General features: G+C 54.8%; 5 protein-coding genes across 5 annotated transcripts; 2 read left to right on the top strand and 3 right to left on the bottom strand.

The window, feature by feature from the left end:
- Window positions 1-1,001, top strand: CCOS01_16046 (uncharacterized protein; the record flags this gene model as incomplete). The annotated part of the gene is made up of 2 exons (XM_060464184.1): window positions 1-159; window positions 237-1,001. 2 exons carry the CDS (start codon window positions 1-3, stop codon window positions 999-1,001), a joined length of 924 nt encoding a protein of 307 aa, XP_060305239.1.
- A 1,221-nt stretch (window positions 1,002-2,222) lies between these two features.
- On the bottom strand, window positions 2,223-3,225 carry CCOS01_16047 (electron transfer flavoprotein domain-containing protein; the record flags this gene model as incomplete). Its single annotated transcript, XM_060464185.1, has 3 exons — window positions 2,223-2,305; window positions 2,423-3,065; window positions 3,175-3,225. 3 exons carry the CDS (start codon window positions 3,223-3,225, stop codon window positions 2,223-2,225), a joined length of 777 nt encoding a protein of 258 aa, XP_060305240.1.
- A 573-nt stretch (window positions 3,226-3,798) lies between these two features.
- CCOS01_16048 (uncharacterized protein) lies at window positions 3,799-5,071 on the bottom strand (the record flags this gene model as incomplete). The annotated part of the gene is made up of 3 exons (XM_060464186.1): window positions 3,799-4,122; window positions 4,213-4,950; window positions 5,024-5,071. 3 exons carry the CDS (start codon window positions 5,069-5,071, stop codon window positions 3,799-3,801), a joined length of 1,110 nt encoding a protein of 369 aa, XP_060305241.1.
- Window positions 5,072-6,278: 1,207 nt separating this feature from the next.
- Window positions 6,279-7,907, bottom strand: CCOS01_16049 (RNA recognition domain-containing protein; the record flags this gene model as incomplete). Its single annotated transcript, XM_060464187.1, has 4 exons — window positions 6,279-6,644; window positions 6,699-6,941; window positions 6,993-7,284; window positions 7,693-7,907. The coding sequence occupies 4 exons, from the start codon at window positions 7,905-7,907 to the stop codon at window positions 6,279-6,281; spliced, it is 1,116 nt and encodes a 371-aa protein (XP_060305242.1).
- Window positions 7,908-11,864: 3,957 nt separating this feature from the next.
- On the top strand, window positions 11,865-14,792 carry CCOS01_16050 (flavodoxin; the record flags this gene model as incomplete). Its single annotated transcript, XM_060464188.1, has 4 exons — window positions 11,865-12,044; window positions 12,151-12,326; window positions 12,429-12,527; window positions 13,040-14,792. 4 exons carry the CDS (start codon window positions 11,865-11,867, stop codon window positions 14,790-14,792), a joined length of 2,208 nt encoding a protein of 735 aa, XP_060305243.1.
- Window positions 14,793-15,349: the final 557 nt, after the last annotated feature.

The raw sequence follows: 15,349 nt of genomic DNA on the forward strand, positions 1-15,349 counted from the left end.
ATGACATCAAGCAACGATAGCTCTTCAACCCCAGTCTCGGCAGCAACAAAGCTGCGGCAACGCCTCAGCGAGACCGACGACCTGATCCTCCTACCAGGCGTATATGATGGCTTCAGCGCCAGAATTGCACTCGAAGTTGGCTTCGACAGTCTCTACATGGTAAAAGCCTACCAAACCACACTCAAACTCAACCTCTCATTCTCACTCCCACCCCTTCACTAACACGAGAAACCCAGACCGGCGCAGGAACATCAGCCTCAAAACTAGGCCTCCCAGACCTCGGCTTCGCAACCTTAGACGACATGCGCTCCCACGCCGAAATGCTCGCCAACCTAGACCCGTCCATCCCCCTAGTAGCAGACGCAGACACAGGGTACGGCGGCCCCAACATGGTCGCCCGCACCGTAACCCAATACGCCCGCAGCGGCGTCGCAGGCCTCCACATCGAAGACCAAGTCCAGACAAAACGCTGCGGCCACCTGACAGGCAAACAAGTTGTCGACACAGACGTCTTCGTCTCCCGCATCAAAGCCGCCTTCCTCGCGCGCCGCAGAATCGGCTCCGACATTGTCGTAATCGCCCGCACCGACGCGATCCAGACACACGGCTTCGAAGAGGCGCTGTGCCGGCTCCGGGCGGCCGTCGAGGCGGGCGCGGACGTCGCGTTCCTCGAGGGCGTGACGTCGGCGGAGGAGGCGAGGACGGCGTGTCAGGCTCTCGCGCCGACGCCGGTGCTGCTGAATATGGTCGAGCACGGTGCGACGCCGTCGTGGACGGCGGCCGAGGCCAAGGAGCTGGGATACCGTATGATGATTGTGCCGTTTGCGGCCATTGCGCCGGCCTACGAGGCGATTCGCGAGTCGCTGGCGAGATTGAAGGAGACAGGCGTGGTCGGGACAAAGTCTGATTTCTCGCCGAGGAAGCTGTTTAGCATTGTTGGGCTGCAGGAGGCTATGGAGTTTGATAAAGCTGCCGGTGGGAGCTCGTATAGCCAGGTGTGATGGCCGAAAGACCGATAGCCACAGTGAAGTCGATTCGATGTAAAGAAATTGGACGACGGCCTCTGTGATATCATCTTTGGTCCTGCGGAATATACACCCGACCCACCTAAGGTAGGCTGACTAGGCACTTGCCTTGTGAATACTATCTCGATGAGCACCTGCCTTGGGAGTGCTTACCTTACCTTATATTCAAATCGAGCGCCCTTTTTCTCAACCAAGCCCAATCGAGCCCGGTGGCCGAGCGGTATAGCGCATTGAGACGTTAGGATACGAACTTGGTGAGAAACCCTGAGAAGTCTGCTCTCCCAAGCAGATGGAGGGCTTCGTAGGTGTAGCGTAGTCAGGGTTCGATTCCCGGACCTCGCACCCGAGCTTTTGTTTTTTTGCCCTCTGTGATTGATACTAGGAGATACTGGCAGGCTACGATGGTGAACTCTGCATACGTTCGACGTCATTCGTTTGGAGGTCGACCTAACTAGACGAGCCGATGCATTTCGCGGATTTCAATCTAGAATAATCAGCAAACTCAGCGCAGCAAACGTTCATGCTGGTTAATCGCATCCCGCGTCCCATGTGCCTTCGCATTCCGAGACCTATCTCCGAGATACCTCGCAATCTGAATTTACTCTCGCCGATTCCGTATGGGCGGTACATTGCGTGCTCGGCTTCACGTCGCTAACCGGACCGTTCCGTTGACTTGCCTATGGTCCACAACCATCTTACAAGGTTCGACAGCGAAGCGGATGACCACCGCGTAACACCTACCTTGGGCCGAGCTCTCGACCAAGATGCTAAGGGGGGCAAGGTATATCAGCTTGCTTTTCCGTCTGAACAATTGATGATTATGTCGCTTATCGTTCTCCCTCGACTTCAAGATGGCAGAAGTGAGCCGATTCGAGCCGCACAAAATGGTGTGGCAGCAAGGAATCTTCATGTGACACACCCGGGCTAGGACCTGGTACATCGATCTAACGCAATGGAGGGCCACCAGTACCGTGAGTCTAGTGCTTTTGTAGAACAGCTGCGATGTCAGTAATAAACATGACGAACATATTGCGTTGGTTAAGATGTGCCGCGAGATATAATTGATGGCTCGAAAGTGCATTCGTATTCCGAATACTGCGTCCGCGATCATGTCCGAACATCCGAGGAGCCTACATTTGAATCGTTTCTATTGCAAAAAAGGGTCTCTTCGTATTGGTACAAGCCATGACACGCCCCTTACAAGGCGCCGAGCTCCTTGAGCTTCGCAACGAGACCGTCAACGTCCTCGACCTTGCCGCCACCCTGGCGCTGAGGGGGCTCTGTGAAGATTGGTTAGCTCGCAATTTTTCCAGAAGAAAACATAACCGATCCGTTTTCTGAGCAGGCATGTAGGGGAAAAGACAGTGGTTTCGCCAAGAGCGCAAAAAAGGACTCACCAGTAACCTTCAAAACCTTCAACCTCTTCTCAACACCAATCCCGTAGTCGGCCAGCTTCTTCTTCTCAAGCGGCTTCTTCTTCGCCTTCATGATATTCGGCAAGCTCGCGTACCGCGGCTCGTTGAGCCGCAGATCCGTCGTAATCACCATCGGCAACTTCGCCTTGACCGTCTCCACGCCACCATCAACCTCGCGCGTGACGCTCACGCTGTCCCCCTCGCCAAACTCCACCACGCTCGCCGACGTAGCCTGCGGCCACCCCAGCAACCCAGCGAGCATCTGGCCTGTCTGGTTCGCGTCGTCGTCGATGCTCTGCTTGCCGAGGATGACGAGGTTGGACTTGTGCTCCTCGGCGGCCTTGCGCAGCAGCTTGGCCACGCTCAGGGGCTCCAGGTCGTCGCCCTCCTTGGTCTCGACGTGGATCGCGCGGTCGGCGCCCATGGCCATGGCGGTGCGCAGCACGTCGACGGCCTTGGGGGGTCCCGCCGAGATGACGGTGATGTCCTCGACGCCGCCGGGCGCCCGCTTCTTCTCGCGGATGCGGACCGACTCCTCGACCGAGAGCTCGTCAAAGGGGTTCATGGAGTGTTTGACGCCGGCCGTCTCGACGCCCGTCTGGGCCTTGTTGACTCGGGGCTTGACCTAAGTTTTGCGGAACCATTGATGTTAGTTGAGGACCACACAATCACAAGCCAATTTCTGCGGGAGTGCCCATTGCGTGCGGTCATGGGCAGAGCTTTGGTAGACGTACAGCATAGTCAATGACCCGCTTCACGGGAACGAGGATTCGGAGGGCGGACATGACTGGGCTCTCTCTCGTTATGCTTCTTCAATGGCCCGGTGTTGATGCGTGGAGGGGGGCTGCTTGTGGTACTGCGCAGATGGGAATTGGAGGGTGTGGTGGGAGCTCGAGGTCTTCAATGGTCAAGGTCCGTGTCGTCACTGGGGAAAATGGGACCTCCGTCGTTAGCGATACCGGCTAACCTCGGGTCACCGCCCCACCGTAAGCCCTTTTCGGTCATTCGAGCGTAGACGCCGACTTGCAGGCTCATAATCCCGAAGCTTCTCATTTTTGGTCGAATTGCTCGTTTGGAAGTCCCGCCCTCACATGAAGGCATCTCGGCTTTGAGAAGTTCGCTTCGCTCAACTCTACCCACTCAGTAGAGTAATGTCACCATGAAAGCATGAGACACACTTAGCTTAACAGTTGCAAACCTACTAGACATACCAGTGCATAGCGTCTCTAAGGTCGAAACAAGTGATATTGCAGTCTAAATTGATATTCTTCGACTTGCAGGCCTGCCAAAGCACAACAACCGCTCACCCACACAACCCCTAAACCCTCCTTTCCGGACACCGTATATAACGCCCGCACTCACCAGTCATCCCATCCATCATTGTCCTTCTTCGCAGCCGGTGCCGCAGCACCTCCAGTCTTCTTGCCCATAGCAGACGTACCAATCGCATTACCGCTCTGCGTCTGCCTCTGGTCCGCCAGACTGCTAAAGCTGTCCCAAAAGTCCTTTTTGCTCTCATCCAACGGCGCCTGTCTCGACGCTCCGCCCTGGCCCCCTTGGCTGGGACCGCCCTCGACGAAGCGGTTGAAGCCGTCATGGGCATTGCGGGCACCCTGCTGCGCGACGCGGCCCGCGTTGGCCGCCGCCATCTGCGCTTGCTTTGCAAAGTCGGATTCGGCAAGCTAATTTCAAGGAGGACGTCGGATTAGTCCGGAGTTCTTCGTTCGGGCCGGGGCCGGAGGAGATATGATTGAAGTAGAAGAGTCACCCACCTGTTTCGCTGTGGGCTGAATGTAGCCATCGTTGACCGTCTTGGCCGTCTTGGAGACGGTGGTTGTGAACCAGCCGAACCCCTTGGTCAGAGCAGCCACTGGATCCCTCTGTAAATCATCCACGGTCGGGATACCGCTTTCCTTCTTCTCGGGCATGGGGCTGCTGCCGAATCCTGCGTATTTTCCTCCCTGGCTGGGAGGCAAGTCTTCGGATCGGGAGGCGTTCTCGGCGCCGAGCTTGGAGAAGTATTTGTCGTCCACCTTGACCTTCCTGCCGGGACTGGCGGCGCGGCTGTTTGTGCTGCTGAGAGGTGTGCCCGTTCGGCTGGCGGGCTTCGCCGCCGGTGCTGGTGCAGGCTTCTTCTCGCCGGGAACGTACTCCTTGCCCTCGACCTTGGCAGAAAGCCTGTCCTTCCACTCCTCACCGACCTCGCCACTGTATCGCTCCGCGATCGTCGCGTCGTCCCACGAGATACCTCTCATCTTGGTGTCCTCGTGCTGTTCGAAGAAGTTGCGCCAGTTCTCGTTGCCACCCAGGCGCATCCGTTCGATCTCGACCTGCTTAAATGCGTCCATTGAAATGCTGCGCACGAAAGAAATGTGCACACCGAGGCCGCGATGGACACCGGCGCATGAGAGGCAGATGAAGATGCCGAACTTCGGGGAGGCCCATTGCGGGGATGGTGCGTTGCAGTCGCAGCAGACGTTGTTCTTGGCCTCCTTTTGAATCGCGGCTAGCTGTGAGGAGACGTTGGGTTAGCGGCGAGTCGCGGAGTCGCAAGCGAGGCCCTCGACTTGGGAGAAGACTCACCTTGGCGCGCGTCTCGGGATCAACCTCCCACATGGCCTTGGAAGCCATCGTGGGAAGGAATTAGGGCTGGTGATTGGGTATGAGGGGAAACCCGTGGCAAAGGAGAGCTGATTGAGGTACGTGGGAGGTTGTCTTGTCGCAGAGGAGTTGTGGAGGGGCTTTCTCGATGCCGATAAGGGGTTTTGCTGGCAGTCGACTAGGGTGCGGGAGTCTGGGCGTCTGGTCAGGTTGGGTACCTTTTAGTGACTGACGTTGCCCTCAATTTCATCCATGTATTTGAGTTTCTTGGCCTAGGGGAACGGACACGTGAGCTACCAAGTCTCTGGTAACACCAACCTGCCAATTTGTGCTTCCAGGTCCATGGAGTTATCGTCATGCTCAAGTGTATGGATTCTCATTCAAGCAATCGAGGCAGCACATATTGAATCTCTCACGTCGGTCAGGTAGTCACGGCGCAAAAGACAAGGTAAGGTAGACAGGGGGCCTTCAACTCCATGGGGCTCTGCTGGAGACTCGACAGTCAAGGAAAGGTCCAGACTTTGGTCTGGGACACTTGGCTTTTGGGGCTCTGCCGCCACCCAATGATAGTCCTCGAAACGCTATACATGCACCACTGAAACCAACCACTGATTCCCACCGAATGCTCAACGAAAAGTGTCAAGGTCCTAGGAACGACATACCTTACCTTCCTAGATTTGCATGGCCATGGAACTCCATGTGCAAACTGTGCAAGGCAGCACTCTGTTAGTAGCCGTTCAGACGATTTCTGCGAACTCGAACCACAGTACGCAACCTTAAAATCACTCAACGATGATGCATTCTCTAACCGATTTTTGGTGTTGCACCGCCCTTTTGTATTTTTTTGTTTAACTGTAAAAAGCTACCCGATTTGAAACGTTTTGCGCCAAACTTTTCCTCTTCCTTTTAGACCGCCTCCAGCTTAAGCTAATTTACAACCCAGCATAGGGTGACGGAGAAAATGCGAGGTCAGGTAACAAGTACAGAAGAGGTGGCCGGTAAGATCATGTGTATTAGTTTAGGGATGGTGGCAGCCCTGCACATCTTATTTGGCCTATCTACCGAGAGCGAATCTCGTAAAAAGGCAGACGTAGATGTATTTGGCCACCTTTTTGGTGGGCACTTCCAAAAAATTGAAATCGTCGTAACAGGTACCGCATCGTAAAGCTCGTAAAGGCAATGGCTCCGGAGGTTGGGCCAAGACGCATTGCCGGGGCTGTAGGTAGGTCGCCCACATTTAGGCGGTGGTGGCGGGAGCGGCAGCCGGGGTCTCGGCAGCAGCAGGAGCAGCCGCGGCCTCGGTGGCAGCCTCCTGGGTGCCGTTGGCCTTGGTCTCCTCCTTGGGGGCGTTGGCCTCCTCGTCGGTCTTGTCGGGGCTATCGATAGCGACCTTGACGGCGATCTCGCGGCCCTCAATCTCCTTGCCGTTCATCTCGGAAACAGCCTTCTGCTGAAGCTCCTCAGAGGCGAGGGTAACGAAGCCGAAGCCACGGCCCTTGCGGGGCTCGCCGCGAGCCTGAAGCTTCTTGATCATGAAGCGGGGGATGGGGCGGAGAGCGATCTTGGCGGAAGAAGGCTCGTAGGCGGCGAAGAGCTCCTTGAGCTATTGAAATGTGTCAGTACTAGGCAATAAACAGAGCCAATGATGATATCATACCTTCTCCTCGGTCAGGTCGTAGGGGAGGTTGGCGACCATGACCTTGGTCTTGGAGGCAATGCCATCGGCGGGAGGGCCACGCTCGCGACGCTCACGGGGGGCACGAGCCTCAGCGGACTCGCCGGCCTTCTGGGTCTTGGCGGCATCCTTGTTGGTGGCATCGGTCAGAGGCAGAACCTCAGAGGTAGCGGGAGCGCCGGCAGGGACCTCGGCGGCAGCACCCTCGATGGGAGTGCCATCCTCCTGTAAATTTGTAAGCAGCTCCTCGCGAACTATTCCTTGACTTCAACTTACGTTGCGGCCACCGCGGGCACCACGACCGCCACGGCCGCGGCCACGTCCACGGCCACGACCGGAGGCGCGGCGGCGGTTACCCTCACCAGCACCCTCACCGTTGGCACCCTCGGTCTTCTCTCCAGCGGGCTCAGGCTTGCGGGCAAGCTGAACCGAGACCTTACGCTCGAGAATCTCCTTGCCGGAAAGCTCAGAGATGGCGCGCTCGGCCTCGGAAGGGGTGGAGAGGTCGACGAAGGCGTAGCCAACAGGTCGGTCGGTGCGAGGGTTCTTGGGAATGGAGACGGACTCACTATGGAAAAAGGCGGGTCAGTATGAGTTGTCATGTGTGACGCAAGTGGGTGGAATTTTGCGGGGCAGGGGAGGGATGAGAGGCCACGCTGCAACATCGTGACAGTTGAGAGAAGCGGTCTAGGCAACAGCAGCAGCAGGGCAGCAACGGACGCAAAGCGACGCCCAACCTCGATGCATCGTGAGTCAAATGCAAACGATGCAAGCAAGTGGGCATCGATGCGATGTCAGAAGCATTGCCGTAGAGGATATGTGGGGAACATGTGCTTTGGGAAGGTACAGCTTCCTCGGAAACAAGCTCGCACTACCGCCTACAGTAGGCTCCCATGATGAAATGACGACAGGTTGAGGACGACAATAAGGTCGGTGACGACAAAAAGTGACGATGAGAAGATTCGCGACCACTTACACAAGGTAACCCTTGAAGAACTCCTTCAACTCCCCCTCCGTTGTCGCGTAGGCCAGGTTGCCGATGTACAGACGGCGTCCCTCAGCAGCGCTGGCGAGGACGGCATCGTTGTTGGCGGCAGGCTTATCGGCGGCCTTGTCGGAGATAGTGGCATTGCTCAGAGCATTGGTAACGTCATTGACGGCTTCGGAAACCTTCTCGACGGCAGCAGACATTTTGGCGGTGTTGGTCTGGTGGATGGAGACGGAGGTTTGTGGAGGTTGAGGCTGCGTTTCGGTGAAGTGCGTGATAACAGATGACGTGCGAACTTGGACCCGGTGGCAGGAACGAAGATTCGAGATTGATGGAGAATGGAAGTTCGGTGGATTAGAACTCTGAAACAATGAGGGGGAATTTTCTCAGGGTAGCTTGGTGCCCTAGAAAGCTTGAAAAAAGTTGACAGACGACGTTGCGTTGCGCGGTGACACAGGATCTTGAATTTGTGATGTGGAGGGAAAGGAGAGAGGAAAGGGATGGCTCAAGCCTCGACCTCAAATACAAATATTTTTTTTCTGGTGAGCAGGGGAAACAGAGGACGAGGGTAAGCGAGGCGCAAACCCACCGAACAGCAGGTGCGGCCCACGTTCTGGGTACCTTGGGATGGCAAGAGCGGGCTCCTAGGCTGCTGTGGCGGTGCGGAAAGACGAGGGTGTGGGTGGGTACTTGCCTATTGTGTCTGCAGCAGCCGGGTAGGGGGGTATGGGGTAAGGAGAAGGGGGAAGGGGGAAGGCACGAATGGAAATGACGGCAGCGCAGCAGCTTTCCATATGTTTCTCGCCGGATGACGCGATGGGCTTATTGTTTTTTTTGTATGATTACGATATATTTATCAACAGGAACCTAAGACAGAACAGTTCTGTTGTGCAAACACGCAGGGACAGCTTCAGTTCCACGTCAGAAAGTGCCTTGAACCAAGAGCCGGGATCAAGCTGCTCACCTCATCTCTTTCCTCACGCGTCAACTATTTACCTACTTTAAGGTGCCATAGGTGCCTAGGTGCCTTATTAACCTAAACCTTCATGAAAGGTCGTCTTGCCAGTGTTGAAGTGGAAGGAGGTCCCCTTACCAACCCTGGGAAGGTAAGGCGGTGGAATGCCATCCATCCAGGAAAGACCCACACGATAGTGTTGGACATGGCAGGTACCTAACAGGCCATCTGTTCAAGCCACAGAGCACGGGCTTTTAGAGATGGGCCAGACGGCAACCCCTGCTAGGAGAAGAAAGGTGCAGCTTCTCCATTGCTTCTTTTTCTTCTTCTTACTTTCCCCCCCTTTCCATCGATGTACCTTTCGTGGGCGGAGTACCGGTACCGCAACATTAATTTATACATCGGACCTTATCAACCACGCCGGTCGTCAACATAAGCCCTGACTGGCTGAAAGACACTTATGCTGAGCAACCCATCAACAAAAACATGCAACTCACACGAGAAGAAACCTGTGTGATCTGCCCAGGCGGTGACAACAGCATCGGCCTATCAGGGCGGTGGTATGACTCTTCCCCCGCAAAATGGTCGTGATGGGATCCTAGCCAAGCCAGGCCTGAACCAGTGCCCACCCGCTGATGTGCGTGTTCGTGGAGCCACCGGCCGCCAGAAATGCGACAAAGATCTCGGCAGCTACGGTCTGGTCTCTACGGAGGACGGATAGCGGACCTGACTTGTCTTTGTGTCGGCTCAAAGTGTTTGCAGCTACCCGCGACCATTGTGGTTGCTCACGTGCGATTTTCAGTCCACAAACCTTGAAGTCTGATATTTTGGCATCCCCAAGATGGCCCCCAGGTGCTTGCTGGCCCGATTTGCCCACGTTTGCCGCATCCACAGATCCCGATTGGCCGCCGGTATTCGTACCTCACTGCTCAACATCGGCAAGACTTGCATCAAACAACACGATTTTCCTGGGACCCGCCTGTCAACAATTGAAAGGAATCACCTCGCCCAGTATACACTCTCCTACTTCATATTGCTGGCTGTGTTCTTTGAAGATTGCTCGCAATGGTCTGGTTATAACCTCTCATGTCTACACTGTGAGAGCAGCCGGATGGGACGCTCTTGTACAACATTATCTCTGAAAGCTCACAATCAACCCAATGCCGGCAAATCTTGCTCGTTCATCCTCTGCTTATTGATACCATTTGTGGCCTGGTACGAAGTACCCTCTCCTGTCTGGACGTGAGTTGATTTCTCTCAGAGCCAGTATTGCGCAAAAAACCTTTTTTTATCAATGACCACAGTCAACGATCACGATCAACCTTTTCGATCTTATTTCCTGGACTGCCTCGTGCGACGCTGCGAGAGACATGAATCGGATATTTGAATCCACGGTCCATCGCGAGAGACTACCCTGTATGCGTGCGTCTACCGAATGGATTCTGTTTTGCCTAACCTTGCCTCAGTGAACCTGGTCACGCTGGTTCATCTTAGCCAAACCATATATCAATGCAGTTTGTTTTCTAGCTCGGTTTGCACCTTGCAGTAGTCTATCAACCAAACCGGACGTTGAGCCTAGAGCAAGCGACGGGTCACAGTCGGCAGTGTAATTACACGTCGCCAATCCCAAGCCTCAACTACGGCAATACAAGACATTCGCAGCTTGCACACACGCGAGTGACGCGACGGCTGGCCCGGCCGGTTCAGCAATGTGGCTCCGGCGGATGCCAATTCAGGGCCCATCTCCCGTCCCTGGTCAGCATCGTCCTCCCGTATCTATGGGACCGCGGAGAGATGCTTTGGCGTCCGGAATGATACAATTTCCCACGGCCCACTGGATCTCGCGGAGCGCATGAAGATTTTGGTGAGGGTCCCCTAGCAACCCGCGCTAAAGCTCCATGGGTCTTAACGGTGCAATGCAGGGGGGCGGCCAACAGTGCAAAGAAGGGACGAGCAGATTCCCTCTGTCCCTTGTCCTGGACTCAGCTACTCCTATCAATCCCGCGCTCTCATGTCCGATATTGATGTCAACACGAGCGCGAATATCCGATGCTCAACCAACACCAATCAGCAAGGGGATGACTGTCGCGCGTACAGATCGACAGACAATCTCCCACCCAGGATAGTATTGAGGATGTTCGGATAGCGCAAAGAGCAACTGCCCGGGCAGAACAGATGAGTCCGCGTCTTCAGACCTGCGCCTGCTATTTCGCTTTTTGGACGCCATCGTCAGCAAGAATCCTGAGCTCGCGTGGGATTCGGTGAGAACGGAAACAGTCGTGTCAGCAGCTCGAGGCGTGGTAAGGCGGAGACCTGAGTCGTGAAGGTTTTCCCTGACTTTGCCTCATCTGTCGTCTCGCAGTAAAGCGCCTCAAGCTTCTCCACAGGAGCTTCTTCGGTATGGGGCATGCTGTTACTCGCCCTGCCTGGAGAGTGACACCAGCGCCGACCTCCCGTGCGTGAGGTGGTCCCAGCCCGCCCAACCGTTACCTTGCATGCAAGGCAGCACACCGCCGCATCTTTAGTTGTTAGGGGGTCTCAGCCCATGAATCGCCGCTCTAATCTTGTTGGGATTAGTGACTGTCTAAGTTCCGGCACTGGGTCCTGGTGCCCTGCAACTCTTCGATGGGATTCTCTCCCACCTGTGGCGCATGCAAAAGACGTACCTGGATCTTGGGGAGGTCGGCTGTTATCCATGCTTGTGGCTGACCGATACACAGGCCTTGACAGGCTGCCTTACGCTCGCTCGCAAGAGCATGTGCCCCAGACAATTCCGAGCACTCAATGACGTTTCGAGGATTGTCTCTAAACTCGACTATCACGACGTAGAATTTCTCTTTTTCCAGCTTTTACGTCTGACTGAGATTCCCAAATTTCTATTTGTACTTGAATAACTCAATCTCAAGCCAGTGCGATAACACGTGACTCAAAAAAGCACATGCATTTTCGCATTTTCGCGCCTTGAGAGTCCGAATGGCTCCTGCAGCTCCGATGCCGCTGGGAAGACAGAGAAAAAACATTTCCGAGAAGCTGCACCCCCGCGCTAGCAGACCCAAGAGCCGCATCTTGTCAGAGTCACGATTTTGAAAGGTCCCACCCGGATCACGCTGCAGTTGACGTTCACAATACAAGCAAGTCCGGATAGAACCTGCCATCAGCTTTTCGCAAGCAACAAGTACCTCGCCTCAAATTCGGTTCAAGGAATATGGTCACCGAAATCACCGGTCCCGAGCCGGCCGTGGTGGCTGACCTGCCAGGCCGGTCCATGTTGGTCCTTTACGGCTCGGAGACCGGCAATGCTCAGGATATTGCCGAAGAAATTGGTCGCAATGCCCAGCGTCTGCATTTCAAGACCAAGGTTGATGAGATGAACGGAGCTCAGTTGGTAGGTCTCCTTAAGCCTGAATGTGCTACTGCAGATCTGTCTACCAATGCACTTCATTACACGTCATTGAGCACCATACCTCACGCATTGCTGACTTCTCTGGTAGAGCGTGTTGCTTCAATACTCGATGGTCATATTTGTCATATCAACGACGGGCCAAGGTGATATGCCTCGTAATTCGATTGCCTTTTGGAAAAGCCTTTTGAGGAAGAAGCTACCACCTGGCTGCCTCGGCGCGGTGAAGTTCACGACATTTGGACTTGGCGATAGCCTATACATCAAGTATGTCTTTTGGTCCTCGGGCGTTATTTCCCCTTCTCGCCTTCGTTGAGGACTACGGTTGCTATTATCAGCAATAGTTTCAACGGCTGACATTTCCCACAGATTTAACTGGGCTGCTCGAAAGTTGCATAAGCGGCTAGAGCAACTGGGTGCCGTAGAGTATTATCCACGAGGCGAAGCAGACGAGCAAGACTCGGATGGGTAAGTTTCTGTCGACTTCCTCTTACTTCGCCCTCATTTCCCATCTTCATTTCGAGTGGTTGTGCGTTCCGTTCTGTGACAAAGCTGTCCACAACATCAAGATGCGAGACCACCATCATCTCTTAGGATCTTGTCTCTGTGTGCATATCCTTCTCATCTAGAGCTTCAACAAGCTTTATAGTGGACTCGCTCCTCAGCACACTGCTCATGAGAGAACGAATATTTAGAGTCCAATCATCGAAATGCTAGTGCGTTCGATACGGTCTACCTTTTGATTCGACGGTGCTTGAGTTATTCCGTCTTGTCAGCCCCGACCTGCGATAGGTGTGTCTATCAGTCTTCCCAAGCCTTCTTCAGACCTTGTTGGTATTCTCTTATTCTTCCCCCATCTTATGTATCCGTCTATCGAACATTCGATGGAAGGCAAATATCTTGCTCCGTGTTGAAAATACCATAAAACCCATTCTCCCAACTGTTACCTGATCTGATGATTTTTACTGAGTATCGAGCAGAGCGGACGAAAGATACATGCCTTGGGCCGCAGACTTGCAAAAGCGCTTACTCGAGCTGTACCCCCTGCCAGAAGGGGTCTCTCCCATCCCAGAGGGCGCTCTTCTACCTCCGAGGTACACCGTCGAGCTAGCCACGAGCACAGAGACACTACAAAATGGAACCTCTGGCAGCAGTGGCGAGCATAAGACAAACGGGCATGTGGTAGAGATCGGAAACGACGACCAGCCCAATGGTACTTCTCCCAACTCAAAGACAATGAGCGCCATCGAGGATATAACACATGCGACCAATGAAATGACTATTGCCGAACCTTCGCCAACGGGGAACGGGCTCGAATCTCAAAATCAAACTCCTCCAACAACTCTCTTACCCATCCCTGACGGCCATGCCGCCTCGCTCGAACTCAATGAAAGAGTGACACCTACGAAACACTTCCAAGACGTCCGTCTCGTACGCCTCGCCGTCGAGCCTTCTGCCAATGGACCTCCCACAATAAACCCGTTTGACAGCCTAACGATTTATCCAAAGAACTTCCCCAAAGACGTCCAAAAGCTCATAGACCTAATGCAATGGAACAACATTGCCGACTCTCCTCTGTCCTTCAGGTCTTCTTCTGGGGCCACCAATCTCCCTCGAGGTCTCTACATCAGTCACGATCGTCCGACGACCCTACGTGATTTGCTCACGCACAATCTTGACATCACCTGCACCCCGCGCCGAAGCTTCCTCAAAGAGATGTATTACTTCTCCGACGACGAATACCACAAGGAGCGCCTCCTTGAGTTTACAATGCGCGAGTACACGGATGAGTTCTACGACTACACCACCAGGCCCCGCCGCACCATCCTCGAGGTCCTCGAGGAGTTCACCTCCGTCCGGATACCCCTGAGCCGCGTCCTCGACATGTTCCCCGTCATGCGCGGCCGAGACTTTAGCATAGCCAGCATTACCCACCAAACCAGCCTCCCGCCCTCTCAAGAGACGACGTCGACGACGACTACGACAATGACAACAGGAACGAAGACGAGCATCACCCTGCTGATAGCCCTCGTCAAATACCAGACCATCCTCCGCAAAATCCGCCAGGGCCTCTGCTCTCGCTACCTCGAATCCCTGACCTCGCCCGGAACCCCTCTCCGCATAACCCTCCACCGCAGCTCCGCATCCCTCCACGGGCCCATCCACGCCCGCCGGCCCCTTTGCGCCGTCGCAACAGGCACCGGCGTTGCGCCCCTCCGCCTCTTTATCGAAGAACGCCTCTCCCACCTCGCCTCAGGTGTGAGCGTCGGCGATACCGCCGTCTTCTTCGGTAGCCGCAGCAGAGAAGCAGATTTCCACTTTAGTGACGTCTGGGAAGACCTCAAGGCGAAGTATACCCTACCTTCTTTTCCTACCACTACCACTACTACTACCGATTCTGCTGCTGCTGCTGCCGCCGCTACAATCAACCACGCCGACGCCGCATCCGCAACCCCCGCCAACCCCAAATTCGACGTCCTGCCAGCCTTTTCTCGCGACAAGTCCGTCCCGCGAGCCTACGTCCAGGACGTGATCCGCAAACACCCCGAAACCATCCGCGCCATGGTCGCCTCGGACGCCATCTTCGTCGTCTGCGGCGGCAGCCTCAAGATGTCGCGCGCCGTCAAGGAGGCCGTCAAGGATTGTTTGCGCGGCGACTCGTCGAGGTACCCGGACGACGCGACCGTGGAGGCTGCCTTTGCGAGGCTGACTTGGTGGGAGGAGATTTGGTAACGGGCAAGAAGACTGCCTCGGAAAGTTTTCTCGTTGCTGGAGAGGTACTTGGACGACCTCTCCTTGATGGAGCCGTTGGGAGGTCTGGGCTGAGGATTTTGTGTACCACCTCGTTCACGTGCCCAACGCGGGAAGATGCAATAGATTAGACAATGAGATTACACCCTTTCCAAAGCAGTCGCCCTCCGGCTTACCTATCACTCAAACTTGGACCTGCTATCGTGTATAGCAGACAACGTACATCAATTATCCGTATTCCAAACGTGCACTTGTTATCCACAGTAGAGGTTGGAATCAAACTCAGCGGTACTCTTAGCCCTCAGTGATGTTTCCTGACCTTCACAGAACCCAATCCACCCACGGGAAAATTTTACGTGAGGAGAGAAAGATCATTCATTTGATTTTGGATTTATTCATTTGTTTCTCTACGATGCCGAGAGTGGAAACTAGAGATGGTGAGGCTTGTCTAGATGCCAGAACATGGCAGCTTTGGTGGCCTCGCCACCTCTCTATCTCGCTCCCTTTTGAGCATATCGCAAACAGAATCCAAGCTCCTG

This window comes from Colletotrichum costaricense (genome assembly GCF_030867565.1).
Source record: "Colletotrichum costaricense strain IMI 309622 chromosome Unknown Scaffold_27.1, whole genome shotgun sequence".
Classification (NCBI taxonomy): Eukaryota; Fungi; Ascomycota; class Sordariomycetes; order Glomerellales; family Glomerellaceae; genus Colletotrichum; species Colletotrichum costaricense.